We start from the raw sequence: 13,445 nt of genomic DNA on the forward strand, positions 1-13,445 counted from the left end.
CTTGCCCTGGAGTGGGACAGATGATTAACCAATTAATTCACCTATTAAACTTAGTAGGAAATGCTTCCATGTAAGTAATAGTTATGAGAGCCAGTTAAGGCATCAGCCTAGAAACCAGGAGACTGTGAGTTCTAGTCCTGGGTGACCTTGGGCCAGTCACTCCCTCTCAGCCCTAGGAAGGAGGCAATGGCAGGCCACTTCTGAAATCTTGCTAAGAAAACTGCAGGGACTAGTCCAGACTGTTGCCAGGAGCCGACACTGACTCAAAGGCACCAAAGTATATAAATAAGTAATAGTGAAGATAGATTAATGTATGCTAGTGCTTATTCAGAATTACAGGTAGTTCTCATTTAACAATCTCCACTGGTTCTGACAACATGGTTGCTAAGCAAACCACGTGACTAAAGAGAGAGAGAGAGACAGGCTATGAACATCACTAGTTGCTGCTGTCTCATTTAGATAAAGTTACTCTCTCTCCAGCCTGCGTTGTTGCCAGGTGCAGAAATTTGGGTGTCAGTGCACGCATTGGTTAAAAAATAATTTTTTAAATACCATTTATTACTGTCATATTTGCGAGCGGTCACTATCCAAGGCAGCTGCTAAACAAGGACTACCTGTGGTCAAATGTATTTATTTTCAGATAATAAACTATATTTAAAAATAAATATACTTTTTTTAGCTTTGCTTTTCTGGTTTCTGCCATTTCAATGGGCAAATTGGATATTCTTGGGATAATTACTCTTTATAACTCATTCCCTTTTAATATAGGAGAATATAAAATAATTAGTACCTCATCATTTCCTTCATCTTCCTCTTACGCAGAGGTTTCCCTGTGCTGCTCCTCCCTTTGTGTACATCAGTGAGGGTTGTGCATATGTTTCTGAACACAAACCATAGACTAGTTTAGGATGTTAAATCTATTCATTATATTACCTCGTTCTTAATTTTTCAAATGAAAGTTTTAGAAAGTTAGAATGCTGCTAAGATACTCAAATATAAATATTATTATATTTACAGGATATCCAGGCACTGGAAGAATTCAGAGAGAAAAATCAGAGGCAGCAGAAGCTATGGGTTGGAAGATTTCTCCTCTATTCATCTGTTCTCTATCTTCTCATCTGCTTAGTTATTTATTTGTGGTACCTTCCTGATGAATGGACTGCTCGATTCATTATGACCCTTCCACTTTTTGCGTTTCCTCTGATGTAAGTAAAATATTCCTGTTTCACAGCTTGTCATATTTACAGACACTATGTAGAAAGAGTTGAAAAGGATGCTGTGGGTTCTCCATGAATTAGAATGTGATTCATCCCACCCTGATCTGTCTGCAGCTATCCAGAACTTATAGATGGGGAGTCATGAAACAATTTCTTCCACAGGCCAAGTAGGCGCCTCTGAGAAGTTCATAATGAATGTACAAGCACAGTATCCTTCTGCTGTTATTTTTGAACAAGACAGGCACTAATATATAATTTTTGTACTTTATCACCTTGATCACCTCGATTGACCAGACTGTCACCAGACAGAGTCCTGCTGGTCACAACTTGCTTTCCATTCGTCTCGAATCCTGGCTTTTCTTCTCCAGGTTTGGCCAAAGTCCTTGACTATTGGATCTTCCCATCTCCTTGGAGGTTGGCCAATAGATCTTTTTACTTCTCTTGGATACCATTCAGCAACTGCTGTTGTCCAACGGCCATCCGACATGCGCGCGATGTGTCCTGCCCAGTGTAGCTTCTTTTTTCGATATTCAACAAGGACATCATTTCTTCCACTTCATGTTCTAATCTGGCTGCTTGGGATGTGGTCTCGGAGAGAAACTTTCAGCATGGATCTTTCCATAGCCCTTACTACTCTTGAAAGCTCTTCCTCTTCTGCCTTTGTTAGCAACCATGTTTCACCACCAATAAGACAGTCAAATTAAAAAGATTAGCATGCAGTTTTCTGTCGATCTTCTCATTCTGTAGGACTTCCCTAATGGAGTTGTATCTGGCCAATCCAGCTTTCTTTCTTCTGACAAGTTCTTCTCTTTGATCGCTGTTCATTTTGATTAGCCGTCCCAGGTAGACATAATGGTCAACCTCTTTGATAAGTTCATCACTTCGATAAGTACTTAATAGCCACAGATAATGTTATACTTCATTAATTTATGTACTCACCATCTGATCCATATGTTATAACAGTGAGTTTCATGGCGTATGCTGTATGTGAAGAAATATTTCATTCGTTTGTCCTGGATCTCCTACTCTACAGGTTCGTTGGATGATCCCAGTTTCTAATACTGTGAGAAATAAATAATATTTATGCATGATCTAATATTTTTATATTATGCCTCTCGGTAATAATTTTCCCACCTAAGTTAAATAATTCTAAAGTTGCAACATTTCCTCCATGGTGTTGTTCTAGACTCTTAGAACTCTTCTAGCGTTATAGTAGCCATTTGGAGGTACAAAATTCACAGCCGTACATGGTTTTGAAAAGGTGTTCACATCATAGATTTGTAATTTTCTGCCAGGAAGGAAATGTTTTGTTTGGGTTTAAAAGAAGAAAATAAAGTTTTCTGAGACTAAGAAAATAACCTTCAAGACAGAATGGGCAATTGTTTGGCCAGAGCCTGCATGTGGTCCTAGACTAGTCTTTTGTGACTCATGAAACTCCCTGGAGTCTCTTACGCAGTGGTTGTATTTCTGGCAATCACAACTGTGCCTTGCTGAACAGACATTATTACTGAGAAACTATCAGGATTATATGAGCATAAGCTCAGTGAAATCCTAGAGGACTCAAAGGCTGTAGGGACCCTTGGAATAATAATTAGATCAGGACTGGGGAACATTGACTCTGACAGTAGCCCTGGACAGGATGGGCGGAGAGTTCTTAGAGCTTCATTTTCTGTTATCTTCTCATCTACTTGCTTGCCTGCTGCTCTTAATGTTTTCTTGTGGCGGTAGCAGTAATTTGATTAACACAGATCAATTTTCTCTCATTGGTTTTTATGAGAGGGATGAATCAATTTTTTAAAAAGGCCTTGGGAAAGGATAAGAAAACCCCCAAATGCTACTCCTTTGTTTCTTCTGCCCTGGTAGTAGGTTGCCTATTTTGCAAGATCAGTTAAAATTAGTCTCAATTGTTTTTTCCTTGCTAGGAATGGGTAGCTGTTGACAACTTGTTTTTTGTTTCAGCCAAGAGGTAAATCTATGTGGAATATGTAGTGTGATCTGGTGCTAATTCTGGAGACTTTTCAGTCTTAAGCAAAGTAAATAGTGCCTGCCTTTCTTGGTTTGCAGTTCCTGCCTTGGGCTACTCTCCAAGGGCCTGATAGTATTTCCAATGCTGGCAAAGTCTGCTGGCTTTCAGGAATATGTTTGCTGCCTATGATGCATGCATTTAAATTTTTTTGGAAATAAGATAATGAAGGCATTTTTGTTAATTTTGCTATTTATATCTAAAACGTTCAGCCTAGCTTCCTTGAAATCCTAAAAATCTATAGAATTGCCAAATATGAATAAATGAAAAGAGAAATATAAAACTATCAGAAATATTTATACTCCTAATTTACTTTAATACGTAAAGCCCTTTTCTTTAATATATATTGTGAACATGCAAAAACGGTTTTTCAATTTATAGGGCTATCCAGAGATCAGGGTCTGAAAATTTCCTATTTCAGAAAAGTTTGACTGTTTCAAAACTGTGTTATTTTTAAAGTATTTTTATTAAATATTTTAGAAAAGAAGTATTATGAGTGTATTACGTTTTCTTCTCTGTTGCTGAATGCCATTTCTTACATTTCAATAAAATATATATTTTTTCCTCTATAGAACCTTACAGTTACTTTGAATGTACTGTTCAAGCCACATAATATAGGCTGGATTTAATTCTTTTCACTTCAGATAATGTAGCCCAAGTATTTGTGCCGACTGTGGATACTGAGATGATTATGCTTACTGGAAGTATACTCATTTGCATAGAAAAAGAATTCCAGAACAATGTCAGATTCTACATTTTCTGGAAATTGCGCACCTCTGGAGAGACTGTATCTGAGCTGTAAAAGTTCAGATGGCCACAAGATGGCAGCAAAGAGATTTCAAAGACCGTTGCCATCTAGTGGGTGTCTAGATTTCTGCAGTCCAGATGTGGACAACTAAAATGATTTGGAAAAGTATTGATCCTGAAAAGCTTATCACAATCTTTTTATTTCCTGTTAATCAGTCTGTATTATGAGATGGCTAAATTGAAGTATTAGTCTTGGTTACAATGTACTGAAAGCTGTTCACATTGCCATCTTTTTCATAGTTTGAAATTGACTTACCTCAAGTGCAAGGGTGAACCAGTTTTACTCATAAAAGGGTTACTGTTTGTTTCACTGTTGTCAACGGAAATAGGCCAAGAACCACGCTGAGTCGAAGTCTTCAGCTCTAGTTCCTGTATTGCATACTATACAGACAAAATCTTGCCAGACTGAATGTGCTCTAACTAACCTAAGTGTAAATAATCAGCAAGGCTCTAGGGCGGAGCTACCCTGAACCTCTTAGCTTTCCCACAAACAGAATCCGGGCTGTGAAATCTCTTATCTCCCTGGAATGCACCCCCTCCCCCCTGGGAAGGAGGGGCAGCTCCAAAAGCCACCACATCCATAAACATAATTTACAAAGAAAAAAACTGCATTATTTGTAACACAGCAGTTTCTGAAACTCTTTATCTTTGTTCCTATAGATGTGTGATGTTTCAGTAAAAGAGGGGGGGAAATACAGAAACTGCATTACCCTCCACCTATCCTAAATTCTGGTTTTATCAGTCTTTGACACAGTAATGGAGCTTCCATAAAGCCAAGTGTATATGCAACAGAGTCCCAAAGTCCTAGGCTGGAGACCTTGCTTCTATAGAGTATCTTAATTTGATACAATGTATTAAGACAGGGGATGGATCAGCAATTGGTCTTTGCCTTCCAGTTCTCAGTCTGCAGTTTTTGCCTCTAATTATGAGTATTGCTGTCTTAATGTCCTTGCTTGAAACAAGTCCATTCAGTGAACTCATCTAGTAATATGAAAAATGGTGGCTGCCTGGGCACAGGACTTGCTTGGCATTAGCTTCTTTTATTAAGGTTGGGGTTAGTTATGATGCACCACAGATAATAGTTAAATTCTTATGAAGAATGACATTAATGTTCATTTTGCTCTTGTCTAGATTTTCTGGATGTTCTTTCTCTTTTTACTCTCTAACTTTTCTCTTCCCTTTACTCTAGAGTTTGGTCCATAAGAACACTCCTCATCTTCTTTTTTTCAAAAAGAACAGAAAGAAATAGTGAGTATTTTATACATATTTTCCATATTTGTTTCTAGATCATGTAAGGATAAACAAGGGTATTAGCAGAGTGACATTGTATACAGGTAGTCCTTGTTTAATGACCCTAACTGGGACCAGCAACTCTGTTAAGCGAAACAGTTGCTAAGTGGGAAATCATGTGATCGTGACTATGCTTTCCAACTGGAAAGAGACAAGACTACTCAGTTTCACACCTTTGGCTTTTGTGCCTTTTAACCACTCCCCCAGCCTTTGGAATGCTTGAGTGCCTGCTTACTGTCTTACACACATCAAAAGCAATGTGATTGCACCAGCAGCCTGGAGCTGGGAGCTGTGGGCATGCTACACAAACAGCTTACTCTCTTGAAATCCCTTCCTCTCCAGTCTCTCCGCTTTGAGAGGTGGTGGGGGAGTTAAAAAAAGCAAGTGATTTCTGTAGGCAGTCTTGTCTTTGCCTGACCTTTTCCAGCTGCCGGTGTGAGTGCATTGCTTTCAATGTGTAGAAGAGTAAATTACTCTCTTGAAATCTCTTCTTCTCCAATCCCTTTGGTCTGTGGTAAAATTGGCTGTAAAGTTATTTTTTCAGCACCGTTGTAACTTTGAACGGTCACTGAACGAGTGGTCGGTAAATGAGGACTACCTGTACAGTAGTTTTGTAGTGAAAACCTTGTGGATGGCATTGTGGATAGGATGGTAACCCTTATTAACTTTTTTTTTAAGATTTCAAGAAACTTAAGAGTCTTTCATTTGGCAATAAAATAGAAAAAGAATATGACATACAAAATGTAGTGAAGATGATGGTATATAGTATAGTAAAATGACAGTACAATAAAGAATATTTTCTATTATACAACATTTGCCTTTTTATAAATTATAGTTCTTTAGATGCTACCTGGTCCATGTCCCCCTCACCTATAATGCTTTCCCATTATATTATTCTTAGATAGCAGATTCAGTTTTGGTAAAGCAGAGTCTGATGTAACTCAGTGCAATGCCATTTAGGACTTTGTGGGTCAACACCAGCATTTTGAATTGGGTATGGAAGCCTATTGATAACAGGTGCAGTGACTACAGGTAGTCCTTGACTTATGACCATTCATTTAACGACAGTTCAAAGTTACAACGGCCTTGGAAAAAGTGCTTTATGACCTGTACTGGCACTACAACTGTCGCACCACCCCTGTGGTCACATGATTGCAATTTGGGGCTTGGCAACTGGCTCACATTTACGATTGGTTGCAGTATCCTGCAGTCACGTGATCACGATTTGTGACATTTTTTGCCGGTTTCTGGCAAAAAATGTCATTAGGGGAACTGGATTCGTTTAATGACCTGTGATTCACTTAATGACTGTGGTGATTCATTTAATGGACATCGTTAAAATGATCATAAAATTGGGTCTGGTCACGTGGTGACTCGGCTTATGACTGCAATGACTTAGGATGGAAATTCTGGTCCCAATTGTCAAGGACTACTTGTATTATAATGACAAGATTATTCTGTCAACAATCAACCTGCTGTATTTTGGGCCAGTTGTATCTTCTGAGTCATCTCCAAAGGCTGTTCCATATAGAGCATTTTATATAATCCAAGTGATGATGATCAAAGTATGATAGGTCTTGATAGGGCATATCAGCCAAAGCTGGACAAGTGTGTGTGTGTGTGTGTGTGTGTGAAAGAGAGAGAGAGAGAGAGAGATTGATTTTGTGCCATCAAGTTGGTGTCACTTTTTAGTGATCCTCTAGGAGGATCTGTCCTCAACCTGGTCCTCTACATTTTCCAACAGTGCACCAATTGCTACTGTAATTGAGTCCACCCACCTTGCTGATGGATATCCTTTTGTCTTTCCTTTCACCTTTCCCAGCATTATAGACTTCTGCAGAGAGTGTGGTCTTTGCGTAATATGTCCAGTATGATAATCTGAACTTGGTTATTTGTCCCACAAATGAAAACTCTGGGTTGATTTGTTCAGTGATCCATTTGTTTGTTTTCTTTAGTGTTGGATTCTTCTCCAACATCAAAAAGCTCAATATTCTTTCAGTCATGCTTCTTCAAAGTCCAACTTTCACTTCCATAGAGTGTCACAAGGAAAACCATTCACTGTACAGTTCTGATTTTGTAGGTATCGACACATTCTGGCACCTGAATATCGTTTCCAAGGCTTTCATGGCTACTGTACCAAGTGCTAGTCTGTGGCATATTTCTTGACTGCTGGTTCCTTTACTGTTGATAGTTGATCCTCAAAGGCAGGAGCTATCCACCATTTCAGTGTCTTCATTGTCAGTTCTAAAGCTAGTTATTGTACCTGTTGTCATGAGTTTGGTCTTCTTTGTATTTAACCTTACTCCAATTTTTCACTGTACTCCTTGACTTTCATACTAGAGCTTGCAGATTCTTTGCATTTTTGGCTATGAGAGTAGTGTCAGCAGCAGAGTAGAGGTTATTGATGTTTCTCCTCCAGTTTTAAAACCATGGTTATCTTTTTCCAATTGAACTTCCCTCAGTGCATATTCTGCATGTAGACTGAATAGATGAGGGGAGAATATAAAGCCTTGTCTCACTCCTTTGCCAACCTGGAGCCACTTCGTGTTGTCATGTTCTATACTATGGCTTCCTGACCTGTGTTAGATCTTTGCATGAAGACAGTGAGATGTTCTAGGATTCCCATTTTTCTAAGCACATTCCACAGCTTGACATGACTGACACACTCAAAGGCCTTTCTATAATCAATGAAGCATATGTTGACTCTTTTTTGAGTATTCTTTGGCTTTGTCAGTTATCCAGCAGGCATCAAGAATAATCTCTCTCCTCCACCTTTTCAAAAGACTGCTTAACAGTCTCTAGTATCTATTTCTTCTATATGCAAGTTGTTTTAATTTTCATAATAATTTGTAAACATTCTAGATTGATGTGAAACAATCTTCTTTAATAGCCAAAATCTGCAGGGAGCTGTAGTCTTATACATCTACAAGGTTTCATGCTGGGAAGGTTACTCCATAACAGTATGGGTGGTGGCTTTGAGAGAAAAGGCATCTAGGTAGAAAAGGGAGAAATTGTTACCTTTCTTCTGTTAGCTAAAGGAATCTGTCTCGATTTTTTTTCCCTAATAAGTAAACAAGTACACTTGCACACATACAAACACACATTACCTCTAGCTCTATATATCTTTATCTTAATAAATCAATGGGAATGGCACTTATTTTATTGATTGATTCATTCAATTTATATAGTCGCCCATTTCACATTTGTGACTCTGGGCAGCTTACAATTAAGCATAAACAATACCAAAAATCACAGAATAAAATATCCATATGGACAAATAATACAAAACATTAAAAACAATTAAAACCATACAGTGCAGTCACTGGAAGAGCACAGTAATTCATGAACAGTACAACCATTTCCATTTTCATTTTCTGATGTTTATTTGTATATATTCTCATATAATTGTCTCCTTGAATTGGAAACAAAACTGAAGATTTTAAGTAAAGGCTGAAAGTGATTTGCAAAATTTGAGTTTGCTCTCAGTGTTCAATGTGAGACAAAATAAGCTCTGTATCAAAGCAGCAAATTATAAGACTTAACGTCAGAAAAATCTGTCTCCTTGAAGTTAACAACACTTATTATTTCTTTTTGTCTGCAATTAGCAGACTGGGGAGAAAAAAGAGGATTGATCAGAGCTAAGACGGTGTGAGGGGACTAACCTCCTGACAAGCCATCATGTAAACTTCAAACACAGAAGTGGCTGTACTTTATTTTACTAGCCCTTCAGATCTGATTGTCAAAAAATGCTTCAGAGCAAGCAGCAGCACATATGTAGCACATATCTGCAACATCTCAAGCTTGCCTTTTCTCAGGATCCACAGGAAAAGCAGCTGCTGTGTGAATATTTTTTTGAATATTAACTTTTATGTGCTACACAGCCATTTTTACTATTATTATTTGTACTGTTACTTACTATTATTGCTACAGGCTGGCCTCAGGGGGCAGGACAGTGATGTCATGACATCGTATAAATGGCCAGAGTGATTTTTCCTAGTATATTTTTTAATTGGGGGTGGTTTCTGATCCCCAACCAGTTTAACATATAATAAGCGTTAAATGCACATACAGTAATTCCTCTTAGGGCACGAGGGTTTAAGAACTGCATCTGCCCCACAGGCTGATGCCAACAGGTACTTCTACTTTAAAATACACTGAAAACTTTACAGCAAGTTGATATCAAGTACTAGATACTTAAATGTTACTTAAAGTGATTTTCTTTTACTTAAAGACCTGTTATTCTTAAAACACATGCAAATGAATTCTTTATAGTACAGTCTGACTTTATTTTAGTGGCTCTTAGGCTACACAAATCATTTGGACATACCCTAAGATCTATTAGCACGATTGCTTTGGGAGACCTGTTGAAGACAGCATTTTATAGTGTGGCATTATATAGGTGAGAGAGCCAGTGTGGTGGTGTGGTTAAGGCATGAGGCTAGAAAGCGGGAGACCCTGAGTCCTAGTCCCGCCTGAGGCACAAAGCCAGCTGGGTGACTTTGGGCCAGTCTCTCTCTCTCTCTCAGCCCTAGGAAGGAGGCAAGGGCACACCACTTCTGAAATCTTGCCAAGACAACTGCAGGGACTAGTCCAGGCAGTTGCCAGGACTTGAAGGCACAAATATGTTGTGATACAAATATACAAATATATGTTACTCTTGAACATGATTCAGTTTTCTAAGGAAGATCTTTTGAATCTTTTGTTTTCTTGGGAGGATACATTTTTGAGATGTTTAGATCTAGTACAGGTGATGCTTAAGAACTGCCAGTTGATGTACAAATTAAACAATTTATGCAACACCTCTTCAGCTGAACTGGGTGAGGATAAGGAATGTAAACAATATACTCCAAAGCTGGAATTTTACCATAGCACCAAAAATGTGCTTTTAAGCATACGTTTGAAATTGTTTCCACTGAGAAATGAATTTGAGGCATTGGTTTCAAGTTGGTGCATGCATTCTTCCTTGCACATTTAAAGAGAGTGGACTTATTGTTGGCTAAGTTTTCTGGAGGCAAATACATTTTAAGACATTGTAGGCAAGGAGTTATCTTATTAAAGGAAGGAGTTTAACCTGAATGGAGTTCAACCTGTTATTTAAGTTAATTCTTATGATGTGTTCCTAAGCCTGGTGCTTTATAACTAAAATCTGTTGTGGTTTTGAAAAAAGGGGAGTTGTCTGTATTTGTAAAAATTGTTAAGAAGATAATGATAATAAAAGTCCTTGTTCATTTTTAGAACAGCCCTCTTGAAAGAGCTCAAAACAGTATGTAGAGGAATATATATCTTTTTGCAGTACTTTTATGAGCTCATGGTTTATTCAATCCCATTTCATGAACTTCTTGTCTAACTGCTGATGTGAAACTACTTTTCCAGTTTCATGTAACATGTAATAATTAAGTTAGATTAGTGCTCTCTGTTTCATACCAGTCTAGTACAGTTGAATAGATTGTAACAGCTGTTTATTCCAGAATTTGGAGTTATGTGGGTGCTCTTGGCATAAACCTTAGTAAGCCTCTCAGTTCAGTTGTATATATCTTGATATTGGCTTTTATGTGGCCCCACTGATGTTCTCGGGCTTTAGTACCAGAACTCTGTTATTACTACTTCAGTAATTTCTTCAGTTGCTCTGAGTTCAACACTTGAGTTGCAGTGACTTCACAAATATACTTTATATGTTTAAAGTTAGATTTTTCTTTTTTCCCAGGAGGTGATAAAAATATTACAGCATTATTATACAACCTGTTACAATGTTGCTTCTCTTCCATTGTAATTCCTGACTAATATTTATTTCTTAAACAAAATGGGTTTACTAACCTTGAAGCCTTAGTGCAGAACTGAGCATCTGCTTAATCCTGGGACTGATTTTTAACACTTTAAAATTATATTTTTATTTAAACTTGAGCTAATACACTTTTCCCAGTAAGTAATGTTTCTGTCATAGTAGCTCCATATTAATTTTAACTTCTTGCCTTAGTTATGAAGCTGTTATGACAGGTCAAAGCAATGCTAGTTTTAATAATAATTTGCCTGATAAAGTATTGCATAAAAACTTAAAAGACTTCATAAGTCACCATATTCAGTTGCAGCAAAATTGGTAAGCTGCTGATTATGAACAATGATGTGTCTTATTACAATGGCCCATCAGTTAGCCAGAAGGGAATGGGTAAATACTCCAGTAGAACTTTAACCTGGTCAGTGTGTGAAGAAAATACATTTTGTATCCAATAATTTATTTATTGTGGATATGCTTGTCGCATTAATATTAAAATATTATTGTAAATATTATTTCCTAGATGAAGCCTTAGAAGATTTAAAATCCCAGAAGAAAAAAATAGTAAGTCTATGTATAAGTATATTCCTTGAAATCTTATCTGCATGTTTTACCAATTTAACTGTAGCATTCACTTAGTTTCAATAAGATATTCTTAAAGGATATGTGAAATGCTGTTAAGATGTTTAGCTGATTGAGCTGTTATTGTCAATTGTATATGGAGGGAGAAAAATTTCTTCTCATCCACAATATCTTTTGAAGGGCCTTCAACAACAGGATTGGAGTAGTGGTATAGAGGAGAAGAAAATCCCCCCAAATTTATGGACTTGTGGTTATACAGTATTTATTACAGTCAATATACTTTTAATATGATTTCATTATCCAGATTATTTGTGTATGTTCTGGCATATCTGATGTGCTTTTGTAATTTTATGTGCTGAGGTTTTTAAAGGATAATTTTATTGTAAACCGCCCAGAGTCCCCCTCTTTGTGGGGAGATGGGTGGTAATAGAAATTTGAATAATAAAATAAATATCTCCATTCAAGGTTGTGTCAATGAGAAGTCAATTGTCACATATTTCTGTGAGCATAAAGTCTTGATCCGGATCTCTTTGTTCTTTATTCTTTAATGTTTATTGAAATTAATAATATGTTATAGAAATCTATCAGCATTTTTCTAACGTATTCAACAAAAAATGCCAGCCTGATCTGTCATGGGCCTGGCAGAGGGAAAGGATAGGGAGTTCATCTCTTCCAGCTCTACCTTTCATGTACAGTAGAGTAGATTTGGTGGATAGGGAGAATGGTAACTGTCTAGCCAGTTGCTCCATTAGCTTCCTTAGTTTAATAGGGGATTAAGTACAATGAACCAGAAGGGATAACAGCTTGAGTGTAAATAGTGGGAATTTCAGAGTGAATTAGATTGAGCATGGAATAAAGCACATTTGGAGCGATATCCCATAGTGTGGATGCGGTAAAGAATGCTTACTTCACTGCCTTCACTGTTTCTGCATGAAGTAGGTTTGCATTGCTTTTTCATACTGAGGCACCTATTCCATCAGGATGTCAGAAAAGGAGTGCCAGAGCAGATAATGAATTGGTATGAGCAGTCTGTAGCATTCCTTGTGGATAAAGTAACTTGGAGCAGCCTTAACTCCACCTTTATTTGGACTCCAGTGTTGAGGTACAGTGGGAGGATATAGCAATAGCAGGCACTTAACCTGTTGTTTTGGATTCTTTCTAGCTGGTAGGCTCAAGGTTGTGGCCAGGTGTCTGGATATCTGTAGTTGCTTGGAACTAATTAGCTGCTTTATTTGGACAGAAAGGAAGAGCTGAATTTAGATGCTTACTTCCTTTTGGTATTACCTGGTGGTTGTGAGGCGAGCCCTGATCCTTTCCTGTCCTCCCAGAGATTCATGTAGGTGGTTCAGGGCAAACCTCTAAATACTTTTAAATAAATGTGTGGCATTGGTGTCAGCTTGAAGAGCGAATATAGTACCCAGTAACACATTCTTGCTGAACTCCTCACTTGACATTGCCAGATGCATATCTTTTAATTAGCAGGTGTAAAACTCAAATCACGAATGAATTAATAATTAGTATCTTTAATAGTAACCAGAATGATTTTCTTCACTTACAGTTTGTTGTGTTCTTTCTGTTTTTATATCCTCTTTCCTCTCTGTGCCCAGCAACATAAGCACTCTGTGTCATCTCTGATTTCACAGTCTCCTCTATGTTCTGCTGTTCTCCTGTGCTTTGCCACGTTTTGGCTGATAATTTGTTATTCATTACTCTTCTTTTTTTAATTATATATAATTTTTATTAAAGATTTTAATTA

The 13,445-nt window shown here is 37.6% G+C and overlaps 1 protein-coding gene across 5 annotated transcripts in view; it reads left to right on the plus strand.

Moving 5' to 3' along the window:
* The window catches only part of LNPK (lunapark, ER junction formation factor), a 60,691-nt gene that overhangs the window by 11,552 nt on the left and 35,694 nt on the right, over positions 1 to 13,445 (plus strand). For all 5 annotated transcript variants that reach the window (XM_063318144.1, XM_063318146.1, XM_063318145.1 and 2 more), the window contains exons 4-6: positions 1,018 to 1,205; positions 5,237 to 5,295; positions 11,631 to 11,671. In XM_063318144.1, the coding sequence (XP_063174214.1) occupies positions 1,018 to 1,205; positions 5,237 to 5,295; positions 11,631 to 11,671 (288 nt within the window). The remainder of the gene's footprint in view (positions 1 to 1,017; positions 1,206 to 5,236; positions 5,296 to 11,630; positions 11,672 to 13,445) is intronic.

The sequence above is a fragment of the Candoia aspera genome, chromosome 1 (assembly GCF_035149785.1).
Source record: "Candoia aspera isolate rCanAsp1 chromosome 1, rCanAsp1.hap2, whole genome shotgun sequence".
Classification (NCBI taxonomy): Eukaryota; Metazoa; Chordata; class Lepidosauria; order Squamata; family Boidae; genus Candoia; species Candoia aspera.